At 35.5% G+C, this 13,170-nt stretch overlaps 2 protein-coding genes across 2 annotated transcripts in view; one reads left to right on the top strand and one right to left on the bottom strand.

The window, feature by feature from the left end:
• LOC142341737 (S phase cyclin A-associated protein in the endoplasmic reticulum-like) overlaps window positions 1-13,170 on the bottom strand; it is a 636,081-nt gene that overhangs the window by 27,772 nt on the left and 595,139 nt on the right. The window contains exons 26-27 of the mRNA XM_075392909.1: window positions 9,292-9,513; window positions 544-738 (exon numbers count right to left, since the gene is read on the bottom strand). Of these exons, the coding sequence (XP_075249024.1) occupies window positions 544-738; window positions 9,292-9,513 (417 nt within the window). The remainder of the gene's footprint in view (window positions 1-543; window positions 739-9,291; window positions 9,514-13,170) is intronic.
• The window catches only part of LOC142341735 (26S proteasome regulatory subunit 10B), a 400,468-nt gene that overhangs the window by 170,257 nt on the left and 217,041 nt on the right, over window positions 1-13,170 (top strand). The window lies entirely within an intron of this gene.

Below are 13,170 nucleotides of genomic sequence, written 5' to 3'. Positions count from 1 at the left end.
TAGATCGAATTAAAGCCTAAGTTTATCGCAGTTTTGAGGATAAAAATTTCAGTTGATTTTCAATGGATTTGATGGAAATTGAGCAAAAAGCATAAAATGATGCCCCAAAACCAAAACTCTTTTAACAACAATCAACAACAAATTAACAACAACCAATTAATAACAAAGTCAGTCACGTTAGTAGTACAATTGCTTGCAATTAATATCCGCCCTTCACATCATGAAATTATCGCCTCAAAATAATTTAGGTGCATCGCATACTTTGAGACTAGGAAGGCGTAAGGCTTTGAACCCCCAGATTCAGAACAAGATAAACAGGTAACGCTCGGAGGGCATTAAGTAGCTGAGCAGCTCTCTTAGAGCGTTATAAGGCTCTAGGAGAGCTGGTCAGCTACTTAATGTCCTCTGAGCGCATTTGAGGACGAAAAGTCAAAGGGGTCAGACAAAAAATCGGTTAAGCGAAAAATCGCATTAAAGAGACCACAGGACTAATATAATTGCTACAAACTTCGCTTGAGAGAACTTAAAAATAAACCTACAAACCTCCAGATACTGAACCAGCAACGCAGGAGTAATCTCGGTCTGTAGAATATTTTTGTTAGCCGGGTTGTGGTGGCAACAAGCCACTAGGGTTGGAAAGAGAACATCCATTCTGGCCTCATCGGAGAAATAGTGGAACGGCAGAGCGGTGCAGAGCTGTTGGAGCAAAGTTGGTGGACTTCCGGCTTGGATTATTAGCTAAAAAACAACACGATATATTGAGAATATCATTAACAAGGAGGCTCGCATGACTCTGTGAGTGGAAAAGAATACTTCCACAATCGCATTAGACAGCATACGAGTCATCACATCACTTCACCAAAAACTCTATTGCAGAGATATCTGCTTTTTAGCAACAAAAAGTTGTGCTTCAGGAACAACTATCTGTTTTTTAACAGCAAAAAAATCTATTTTTCAACAATGCAATCTGTGCTCCAAGTTTCACATTTTTTAAAAACATTTTAGGTGAGTTTTTATACTCAATAGCAGAGCGTTTACCAGAATTAATTGATCAGGCTTTGCAAGCAGAATGAAATAAGCAAAAACCCTATTTAAATTTTTTGAAAGCATCTGTTTTGATGGAGTTAATGATAAAACTCCATGAATTCAGCTCTTTAATTGCTTGTATCTACATTCTACGGCAACCAGAAATATCTTGCAGCAACTTCGCAAATCTGCCTGCTATTTTTTGTATCTACTCAAAAGATGATTGCTACCTTACTTCATAAAACAATTAGGACCCCATTTTACAAGAGAAGCTGCTGCTATTTAATCAGCCTCTAATGTTACTGTATATTATTTGATTTTTGTAATGTTATCAAAAGGTGAAAAATATGCTCTAAGAGCGCATAGTTATTACTTTTCTATTCCCCTAAGAAGCAGCTAATTTCTTTGACATGGACACTTTGTTTTATTAAATTATCGAAAAGTTTTTAAATTTTGCCTTTATTTCTCCTTCATTACTGAGAGTTTCATAATGAGCGGTCTCATCGTCTTTCTAAGGAAAACAGCCGGTAGATTTTAAAAAAAAACGCTGCCAAAGAACCCAATGACCTAAGCTGTGATTTTAAAAGAAGAAAAATGACGAGACAAATTGAAGACGACCCCATTTTATGTGTCAAAGTGTTATAATTTGGTCTACAGCTTCACTCGATCAGATACATATGCAACAATAAAAGTAAAACAAACACCAGTTATTCGAATTTTAGCAAAAAAGTGCATGTACATGATATTAAAATGTTTGCCCCACAAAATTAAATTCAAAACTGAAAACTTTGAAAATGACAAAAATTTTCAAACAACGTGAAAAAATATGTTATAAAAAAATGCAAATATTTGTAATGTCAAAATTCTTAAAACCAATCCATCGCCGCTAGAAACTACTCACTAACCTATTATTTAAAAAATTAAAATTGTAAAAATTATTATTTTGCGTGTTCATGTTTACCAAAACATATAAATCACAAAATGGTCATAAGTAATTATGACCTGCAAAAGAACTTTATCAACTTTGACAAATGTCAATTTAATCAAATTCAGACAAAAAACTCGGAAATGACAAAAAAACGTGACAATTGAACCATTTTGGGCTCATAAACTCCTCAAAACGACCTTTAATTGAATTGAATTAAGGCCTTCCCATCGGTTGCACCACTCGAAGCACTTGGAGGGCCTCTAATGAAACCTAATGTCTGCTGAGATTTACCTGTTTCTCCAATTTTGAAAGCTCAAACTCATGGACAATGAGTGGTAAAATATCTTACAAAAAAAGCAGAGCACCAATACAATCTAAAATCTTTGGATTATAAAAATAATAGGAGCGCTATAATAGCCGGCTAGAAGATGAGGGCGGCTATTAAAAAATATTTTCAACGTTTTAATTTGTAGCATTTTTTCTCAATTGCAAGCGAGATCCTAAATGGTGCCCGCGTTTCCCTTTTGTTGTAACTTCAGCTCTATCCACAACAGTGGCTGGTGCTAGATTAACTCTGAAGTTGTATAATCTATATTTTTTAAAAGAGTTTTTGATAAACTCAGACTATGATTTATTTTAAGAGATTGTGGTGGAAGTTGTCCCAAAAAAGAAAATCAGGTCCTTAGTTCGATCAATTCGACGGATTGCATCTCGAGCTCGAAAACTGGCTTTATCGAGCGTCCACGTTTTTGTTTGTACAAAAGTCAGAGAAATCGCGTGTAAATTGTAGTTTATTTCACTCAGTGTTTTTTTTTGTACAGAGCGAAATACATAAATCATTCAACTAATTAGGCATTGTAGAGAAGACATCCAAAAAGTAAAATCATAAGTGAAAAACGTGAAAGATCCAATGAAACAGCCCGATCACCGAGTCCAAGAGCGTCAGCGTCAAGATATCTAAATTGAAATGATTAAATCCTATATTATATCGGTATTAAGCTAAAGCCCTTCAGTTTGGAAGCTAAAATCAAGATAATCAATTAATCTAAAGCATAAACCGACTAATGTCGGACAAACAACTCTCGAATGACAGGCGGCGAGATTTAATTCAGGGGCTGTAGCCTAGACACATTTTTCTTTAAAAGCATCAGCCGGAGGTAGGATTCGAACTCCAACCTCCTGAGTCCGATTCCGTCACCTCGACGGATGTATTAATCACTGCGTAACCGTCAAACTCTAAAAGCCGCTCTTCACACCATTAGTATACGTCTCCAAGAGTTTCGGTGAATCGCATACTTGGAGACTGGTGAGCTGAACGGCTCTACGAGAAGTCAATGCCCCTGGGGGCCACCTGTTTATCCCGTTTTTGTGGGCTGAATGTCAAATGGGTCAGACAAAAAATCGGTCAAGGAAAAAATCGCATAAATTTTGCGTCGTATTTTCAAAAAATATTGTCCAAAAAATTAAGACGACTGATGTCGGGCGAACTTCCGTTATCATATAAAACGGTACATGGTGAATACGTATCAAAAAAACAAACCGACTAACGACGGATGAGTTGCTCTCGAAAGACAGGCGGGTAATTTAATTTGGAGGGGATGTAGCTTGAAAATTTTAATGGGTGGAAAAAACAACTACTGGAGAGGGGTTCGAACCCGCGACCTCTCGGACAGCATTCTGACGCCTTTAATAGTAAGCTATCCCTGCTTTGCTATTTTTTCGCTTGCAATCGCCTTGATGTTAGCAAAAAGGAATTTACCTGGTAATAAGAGCAATTTAGATCACGAAAAAAGTAAGAACTCAAGCTCGAAGGGTCACTTGAGCGCGAAGAATGCTCCAGAACGAAAGCGCCAAAACAGTCAAGCAAAAATTTTGCTTAAAAATACGCACGTTTACAACAATTGTTTCAAAACATTGAATAGTCAGTCGTCCGTGCAATTTAGTTTAGCTGTTGTGGTAGATCTGAATTTTTGTGTTCTTCCATCATAAAATAATTTTAAGAACATGCCTGCAATTTCCAGAGGCCCTGCATTCCAACAAGGATACGAAAGCTTCCTTATAGTTGCTAAATAGTTTGTTTCATATCAATTAACAACACTAACAATTCATGCTTTTGACATTGCTTACTTCTGAAATGAAATAGAGTATTTAAAACCTAAGTATTCAGAAAACAGTTGAAGATAGAGTAACACGCACGACGGTCCGCAGAAGAATTGACACAAATTTTCTTTTCTATCGATCTAATACGACAGATGAGAATTCCATTGAAGAAAGACCCAAAAAGTTCCATTCATCTCTGCACACAGAGATATAGTCAGTAGGCAAAGGACACAAAAGAGGAGGACTTTGACTATGAAAACAAAGCAAGACACTCCAAATCCGCGTGAACAAAGACAGCCTTTGTTAGAGTTGAACCTGTGAGAGCCCACGTGAACAAAGAGAAAGAAGATTGGCAATTTTTCAATCACTCAATTGAGGGCCAAAGTCAATAGACAGAGAGAGGCCACTTGAGCAACAGAGAGATAATCTGAATTACCCTCCCATCGTTTATCTTACTTAACATTATATCTCTATTCATACACCACAGCATTCACAACTGTTTCTTCTCTATCCATGAACAGATTATCGTGTTCATAAACGTTTTTGAACAAATTGAACAAACAGATTTTGCTACAACAAATTGTTCTTATACAACAAAGTGGTAAATACTAGATGCACATTTCTCGAATTTAGTACATAGATAGCGAACGCCTTTATAATAAATATCGAATTGGTCTTAAAACGTTCGATATTAAGGAACTTTAGATTCTTTAAATTGGTACCCTATTTTAGTCAAATTTGAGCTTAATTTAATTGAAGAACAATATTAAACTCGCGAATGAACCTTTAAGAGCAATGTATCAATTTTTGCTAACATAGACGGCAGATAGGCGGAATAGCTGCGAAAGAATAGACTTTCGTGCCGTATAATATAAATAGAAATAGATACATATCTAAATTGAAAACAAAAAAAATCTACGCTGCTCAAAAAAACTAGATAAAAAAATTCAGCGATAATTTAATAAAGCTCGTTCAAAAATTATTACGCAGAAGCCTTTTATTAGGGATCTTTACTGCACATACGAGCTCCCATCTTGAACTAATTCAAATTAAATTTGAGTTTTCAAGTGCAAAAGTCATTTTATTGAGTGAGGTAAGTCACTTCTGATCAAAACATTATCACGCAAAAAAACTTTTGCTAAAGAGAAGGAAAAATGACGTCATGCGCGCAAACGCCGTTAGTAAGAGGAAGAAGTCATTCAGAAAAAATTTTCAGCTTTGCTGTGTGAACAAATGTAAAACGGAAAAGAGCGTCAGACGACGAAACTAAAAACCATAGCAGGACAAGTCCTAACGTACAATTCAAAGAATTTTCATTGACTAAACAGCAAACTAGACCTAGAACGGACTATGAAAGAATTGAGAAAACCGTTTAGAAAAAATCCTATCCAAAATCTTGAAAAAAACAAAATCAAAGTGAAATTGCCGCATGTGAACAAAAAAAAACTAGCGAGAAAGCACATTTTTGTTCAAACACCGTTTTCTCACTCCACTTTAAATTAACAGCGAAAAAATTCCACACTGCAAAACCACTCGCTTTTTCGCTCCACTTCCTGTTTCGGTGTGACCAAAATCACTACTCCAATTTGACTTCAAAAATCATGAAAATGAGTGCACAGATCTTAAAAAAAAGACAGCGCCCCAATACAATTCAAATTCTTTGAATTTTAAAAACCAAGAGCACCGCAATATAGCTCCACTCAGCTTACAGCTTCGCAGCTATAAAAACACTTGAAATTACTGCTGATTAGCAAACAATAAGTCAACATCCGAGAACCAAATGGATCACAGAAACCAATTAAGATAATGGTGTAAAATTTCAGTGCTGGCCTTAAAAAATCTAGTGGCTTCCTAGAAAAATTAACTCACTAGAAAAAGTTTCACGAAGACATAACTCGCAGCTTGTCAGAAAATAGATGCGATAGCTTCGTAGATAATAGGTATCAAAAAAGCAATGTCAAACTTAAACCGACTAACGTCGGATGAACTGCTCTTGAACAACAGGCGAGGGAAATTCATTTTAGGGATGTAGCTTAGAATTCCTTTATGGGTTCAAAAACTGGGACCTCGTACGGGTTCGCAACGGCGACCTCCGTGATATCAGTCTGACACTTAAACCATTCAGCTATAACGGCTTCGATCCTCAACCGTTCATGATCGCTTTTATACCAGCAATATCTTATGAGAGCAATTGAGATCACACAAAAATGAAGAAGTGAAGCATAAGTCATGGTCTAAAATAAAGACGCAAAAACGCTCAAGCGCAAACGTTGCAATAAAAAAAGACACACACGTTTAGAATAATTGCCCAAAACATCGTTCGAGCAATAAAATTAACAAATCAAAAAGACAATTTCAACTTAGAAACTTAAATAAATGAGAACCAAAGATTGAAAAAAATATGTCAAAAGGCGACAAATAAAGACAAAGCCTGCTGACTGGAACATAACCACCGTTGACACCTGACGAAGTCTGGATTGAATAAGGCAGAAAATTGAGATAGAAACTGACAGTCCAAGTGTCGAAAAGTGTAAAATTGTGGCAGACAATTTCATTAGATCAGTGTAAGACGGTAAATTCAGCCTATAATCAAAAAGTCGATGAGTTAGCATAAGAGTGCTAAAACTACTTATTATTATAGTTTAAGACCCTTTGATAAATAATAGCACTAAGCAAAAACATTCAACCTCATGTCCGCAGTTTTTCCATTTATCCCGTTTTGTTTGATTTTGCATTTTTGCCCAAACTATGAGTAAATTTGAAAAAAATGGAAAAGCCATTCAGTTGAAACAGTGAGTGATGTAACAAGAAGCCAAACGTAAAAATCGTAACAAATAACATAACCGACTGACGTCGGGTGGATTGCTCTCAAACGACCGGCGACCGGCGTCGTCAGTAGCCACGGTTTAGTGGGGCCTGCTTAAATTAATTGAAGGGCCCTGAGGTGAGCGCAGCGGGGGCTGATGGGGGCAGAAAACGGTTGGAGGGGTTTATGAAAGACTATGAGAGAACTTCATGCCCACTTGGCGCTACCAGTTCATCCCGTTTTTGAGGACGAAAATTCAAATGGGTCAAACAATAAAAGGTCAAGCAACAAATTGCATGAAAAGGACCAGCAGAAATGAAAACATAGCCGCAGATTGCCAGAAAATCGCCGCCGTTAGACGCACAACGGGATCAAACGGAAAAAAAGAAACAGCCGGCAGATTGCCGGCATAGCTGCGAAAGAGACTTGCGTGCCGTAAAATACAGATGGAAAAAGATACAGAAGTGAGTTGATAATAGTTATCGCCGCCGCCTATAAAACTTACAAGTTTATTTCAAAGGAGGTTGTTTTTGGGTGCAAAAAAAGTTTCCCTGTCGCGTCTCGAACCGCCGATCTCCGGATTAACAGCCAGTCGCCTTAACCACTCGGCTGTCGGACCATACAATCTGTTTTCTTACAATCAAATTTGTTTTAGGAACAGATTCTGTTTCTGAATAACCGCAATTTAGGTCACGCAGAAAGCGTGAAATCAAACGCGAAAAAGCCATTTAAGCAGTGACGAGACAGAATGTTCTAGAACAAATGTAAAACGAAAATGAAGCGTCAGACGACGAAACAAAAAAAAACCAAGAGCACCGCAATATAGCTACGCTCAGCTTACAGCTTCGCAGCTATAAAAAAAGATTGAGATTGTTAAAAAATTTTTTCTAAGTTCCAAAATATATGTGAAGTATGTTTTCCTAATTCAGTGTGCAGAATGTCAGATTCTAAACTTATACTTACTTCAGCTTCTAAACTGAAAGTAATTAAGCTTGATACTAATATCAGCTACGAATCGCTCTAATGAACGTTGATAACCTAATGCACTATGACTTCTTGACCAGGCTTTATCGTTTACCCTGTCTCTTTTGATTTTGCACTTTTGACATAACGTAACTTGATCAAACGAAAAACGTGATCAAAAGGTAAAGCGAATAAAAAAATGGAATTGAATTGTATGATTCTTTGAATTGTATAAAACTAAGAGCACCGCAATATAGCTGCGCTCAGCTTACAGCTTCGCAGCTATAATAAACATGCGACTAGTCAGCATAAGCGAGAATGCTCAATTAAACTTGCTTTATATAAACCGTACCATAGCGATTAAAAATAAGAAATAACTTAGCAAAAAAGAACGAGGTCGGTAGGCTCCGAGAAAGCAAACATTCTGAGCCTTCAAAAAGGCAAGACTTTACACGGAGCCAGCCCATCAGAAACTTGCCCACGTAATTTCTGTTCTCAGCACATTGCATACACTCATAGAAACAATCCTAGAAAAATATCCGCTAAACAAGCTAATCATTTCTACTGAGTAAAAGTTATAGTTTACGAACACGTATATGAATTGGGAAACTTGATAAAAACGGATCTGTGAAATACAATTGCAACTACCGTCAACTTCTATATAAAGGTTCTGGTGCTTAAATACAGGGGAGTTGCAATGAAAAACAATGTGTGTTAACAAACTCTGTACACTCATTAAACGTACAAACATATCCAAGTTCCACGCTTCGTCAATCAAGCGCTCCAGGTATCTGCTTCAGCGCGCACAGTCAAAAACTTCATCAAACAACACTGCGTACCGGGATTACACTCATTAGAACAATTGCACAAACTGTTAGCTAGGCCGAGATTAAAAAGAAATAATCACTTGTTTTCTGAATTCCTGAGAAATCAGTTAGCTCCAAAGTCTTGAAATAATCAAGTCTTTGATTCACTTGACTTGACGCATGGAGTAATCTGAATTGCATGGCTAGAATTTTTAGCTATTAGACGATTCCATTTACATCATTCATAGCTTAATGAAGAAAAATGCTTAATGAAAAGAAAGTAAAACTGCTTAATGAAGAGAAAAAATGCAGTCCACACCGACATGTCTGCTCCATTTCGCAACTCAGGCTAATTTTTATACCTTCTGCATTGAATTTTAGAGGCATAATTCAAAACCAATAGCTCTTTTAAAAACGTCAAGGAGGAGCGTCCAGATAATACTGTTCGGAATTTCTATCGGATCAATTTTCACGTGATTATAAAATCACGTGACCTCCAGGGACATTAGCTACCATACCATATCAAAGGGAGTGTAAAGTCTTTCTTTGCGCTTGCTCTTTCTTATAGTACCATGTTTGCACAACATTGTACTTTATGATGCTTTCTAGTGGCAGAAAAAGTCAGAGATAAAGCAGATAAAAAACTGAAGGGGGTATTAAACCTGGTTGTCGTTGTTGAGTAGTGTGAAGTATCCGATAGTGAGAATGACTTCGTGTACCAGGTTAGCACACAGGCTGGCCACGGAATCTGTCTGAATTGATGACGATGACCTCAATTGTTGTTGTGAAGTGACCAAATTAGTGGCAGTGAAAGCACAGTTGTTGAAAAGGTTGCTAGCAATGTGACGCAACTGTAGAGACAGACTTTCCTCACTCAGCACCTCCTAAAATGAAAATTTAAATACCCCAAAATGAAACATCAGATACCATCAGGAAAAGATTGGGCCAATGAACGTCGACGCAGAGTAAGAGGTGTGAGAAAAAAATAGATTTAGATAAATGTTATCAACTTAAATAATAATAATAATAATAATGTTCAAAAACCACTTCTCTTTCAAGTTTAATTTCCTCTGTTTATAGAACAAAATTTATAAATTATTCGCAAAAAACCATGCATTAACTAAAGAAAATGGGTTTCCTCGAATTATCTGAGTGAAGTGAAACTCGAAGGAAGCAACTTTGAGCTCGGTCTTTTAAAAGAACGCAAAAACACGTTACATCTTGTAGGGTCCAAAAATAGCGGAAGATGTGGCTGCCTCTTTTTCAAATGATGCAATTATGAATTTGAGCACTTTGGAAACAAGGCGGCTCAGTAATGTGCAATCGCACATAAGGTTCCGACCCCGCTCATCCACAATTTTGGCATAACTGTCTACCAAATGAACAGATGGAAAAACACAAAAAATTCAAGTATTTTTCAACAAAAACTGGTGTATGAACGAAAAGATAGCCTCCAAAGCAAATAACTCAGTGGAGCAAAAAATGATGCATTAGATTGATGAGATATGTCGACATTAAGAAAGAGAGCGAAGACGAACGGCAAAATCAAACAACAACAACAACAACAAACAATAATTACATCAAAAAATTTATGTCCGTTTTAAAAAACAAAACTTAATAACAAAGTCAAAATAGCGTCAAATAAAACTGAAAATAAACAAAATAACTTGTAATTCAACAGAAAAAAATGGTTATTCACCAGTTAATAATAAAGCTTGGTAACAATTAGACAAAAAAGAACAAACTTTAAAGTTAGAAAATTCGCTGAATTTTGTAAAAAAAAAACAATTAATTTCAAAGTAACGAAAACCATTAGGAATCAACTAAAAAAATCCCATGGGTTTACAATTTCCAAGGCCTCAATAGAAGGGAATTAAGAACTCTTGGTATTCAATTTTTATGCAGTTCCAAAGAGAACAACAAACAGACAAATAAAAAATCAATTAAAACTTGCCAGAAAATGCTTTGGAAGCCGTAAAGCCATACTTTGGCCACCAAAGTATGTTCAATTGCACCTTCGTCGAAAAAGGATAACGTATTATGTGGCCGCTCTTTATTAAAAATAAGCAACAATTAGACAAAAAAGAAAAAAGAATGCAAAATTATGTAAAACTTTTTTTTTCCGAAAAAAAATTTTTCCAAAGAGGTAAAAGCCATTAGTTACAAAATGAGAAATTTGAATAGGTTCATCCATTCTTCCAAGGGAAGCCCCCGAGACCTGCAATTATCCAGAATATGTCTTACGTCTACAAAAAGAACGTCAAATATGACAAAAACTAAAAATTCATTTGTTTTATTTTGTGAAAAACCGGTGTCGAAGCCAGGAAAGTCATAACGAATCATTTAAAAACAATAGATTTTTTTCCAATCCCTTTTGACATCTTCCCTTGACACAGTCATCATCCCTTGACATCAGTAATGTCATGTTTGACCTGTAATTAACAAGACTATGTACGAAAACAGACAATAAAAGGAAATTACGAAATTCAAAAGTGTTCATTTTATTTTGGAAAACAATTGTTTTCAAGGTCGTAAAAGCCATCAGCTATCTACTTATATCGGAACATTGGCTCATATATTCTTCCATTGAAAACCAATGAAACCTGGTTACGCTACAGGAATTTTCAAACGACTAAAATGACAACGAATTCTTAAAAAACATTAGATTTTGTGACACCAATCGCTTTTGATACCTTCCTTTGACAAAAATAATGTCACCTTTAACCTTTAATTAACGAGACCAGGTAACAAACAGACAATAAAAGGAACAAAATTGAGAAGTTGAAATGTTTTTTTTTTTCATTTTGAAAAAACAATTGTTTTCAAAGTCATGAAAGCCATTATCTAACTTCTAATATCAGAACATCGGCTCGTCTACTCTTCCAGGAAAAGCCAATCAAACCGGGCCATTGTACAGGAAATTAAATACGACTAAAAAGACAAAGTAAAAACGACAGTTAAAGACAAAATTAAAAATTCAATTAAATTCTTCGAGAAAGTACTGTGGAACCGTTAAAGAACCACAATCTATATCTTTAAGGATTTAAATATTATCAATTGTGCGTTATTTTTAAGGCGAAAAATGTGATATATGAATTGACAATAGCGTGATAATTTGACAAAACTAGAAAACATGAAAAATGGGCGAATACATATAAATTAAATATATAAAAATATAAAAACTTGTGAAACATATAAAAAAAATTGTGAAATCTAGTAGTATCAAAGCCATAACACCTTGAGTTAAGACGCAAAACCGTAATAAAGACTAAGCTTGAATTCAGCAGAAAGAAAGAGCACTCTTTGATTGCTGACACTAAGCTACAAGTTGACCAAATTAAGAGAAAATTGGAGGCAAAGTCCAATAACACATTTTTTGTTTAAAAATCAAACATTTTAAAAGTCAAAACGATCATAAGCTTTCAAGCAATCAACTAGATAAATAAATTTTGAGCTAATTAGGAAGCCAATAGGACCTATCACTAGTGAGCTTTGATTTGAAATGTTCTGTTATTTAATCAATATAAAAAAGATCGATTTTTTTTTTATAAAAAACCGACAGCAGACAATCCGAATTACTTCTGGATTGTAACGGTCCAAGATTGGAACAGAACTAGTCCTGCTAATGCTGATTGTCCGTTTGGAATATATAATTTTTGGAATGTCATTTATATAGATATTTTGTTAGTTAAAAAATCAAAAAACAACGAATAAAGTTAGCAAAAAACGGCAAAGTTTTATTTACAGAGCACTCTCAACGGAAGTTGAAGTGGAATTAGCCCCCTTTTCATTCTAAAAAGATTGTGTTAGTGGTGTTTGGGTGTGCACTTCCTGCAAATTTAATCAGAGTGGACTAAAGAAACTTATTTCGTGCTGTTTTTGATGAAAAAGTCTGAATTTTGTGAAATATTTAGCCGGAATTTGTGACAAAAAAAATCAATGAAAATAGCCGACAATATATTTTGTCTTTAAACGTAAAATCAACAACATTTTCTTGAAAAAATTTATTAAATTTCATCAAAATTGTCAAAATTTTAATCAAAAATTCCGAAAAAAGTGAATGAATTCAACGCAATTCACTCTATTTTCTCAAAAGTTTAAACCTCGATATTTCCCTGTCAAAAACGAAAATCAAATAAATGTTTTTAATTCCATATTCTACGCTGGACAAGCTTTCTAATGATACCGTTCTCAACTCTCTACGATGAATATATCGATCGGCCAAAATTGACTGAACAAAAAAAAACCTCATTTGAGTATATAGTTCCTCCCCCCCTCAAGAGGGGTCGGAACAATTATGCAGCACATTTTCTTAGTCATAAGATTGACGCTTATATCATGAATGAATTTTCAGATCATTGCGACTACATACTCGGCCTCTAATCTTTAACTAAGTCAGCGGTAATACTACTTTTTATAATATTCTTTGAAATTTCGTTGAACTCGCGCTAAAATTACTCTGAACTTGAGAATTCGTTATTTCTCGAAATCAGAAAAAGCCCAGTACCATTGAACTTTCAATCTTCAAACAAATACGTTCA

The sequence above is a fragment of the Convolutriloba macropyga genome, chromosome 6 (genome assembly GCF_964194025.1).
Source record: "Convolutriloba macropyga chromosome 6, txConMacr16.3, whole genome shotgun sequence".
Taxonomy (NCBI): Eukaryota; Metazoa; Xenacoelomorpha; order Acoela; family Convolutidae; genus Convolutriloba; species Convolutriloba macropyga.
Note: the sequence above shows the minus strand (reverse complement) of the source record. Positions and strands in the feature narration are given on the sequence as shown.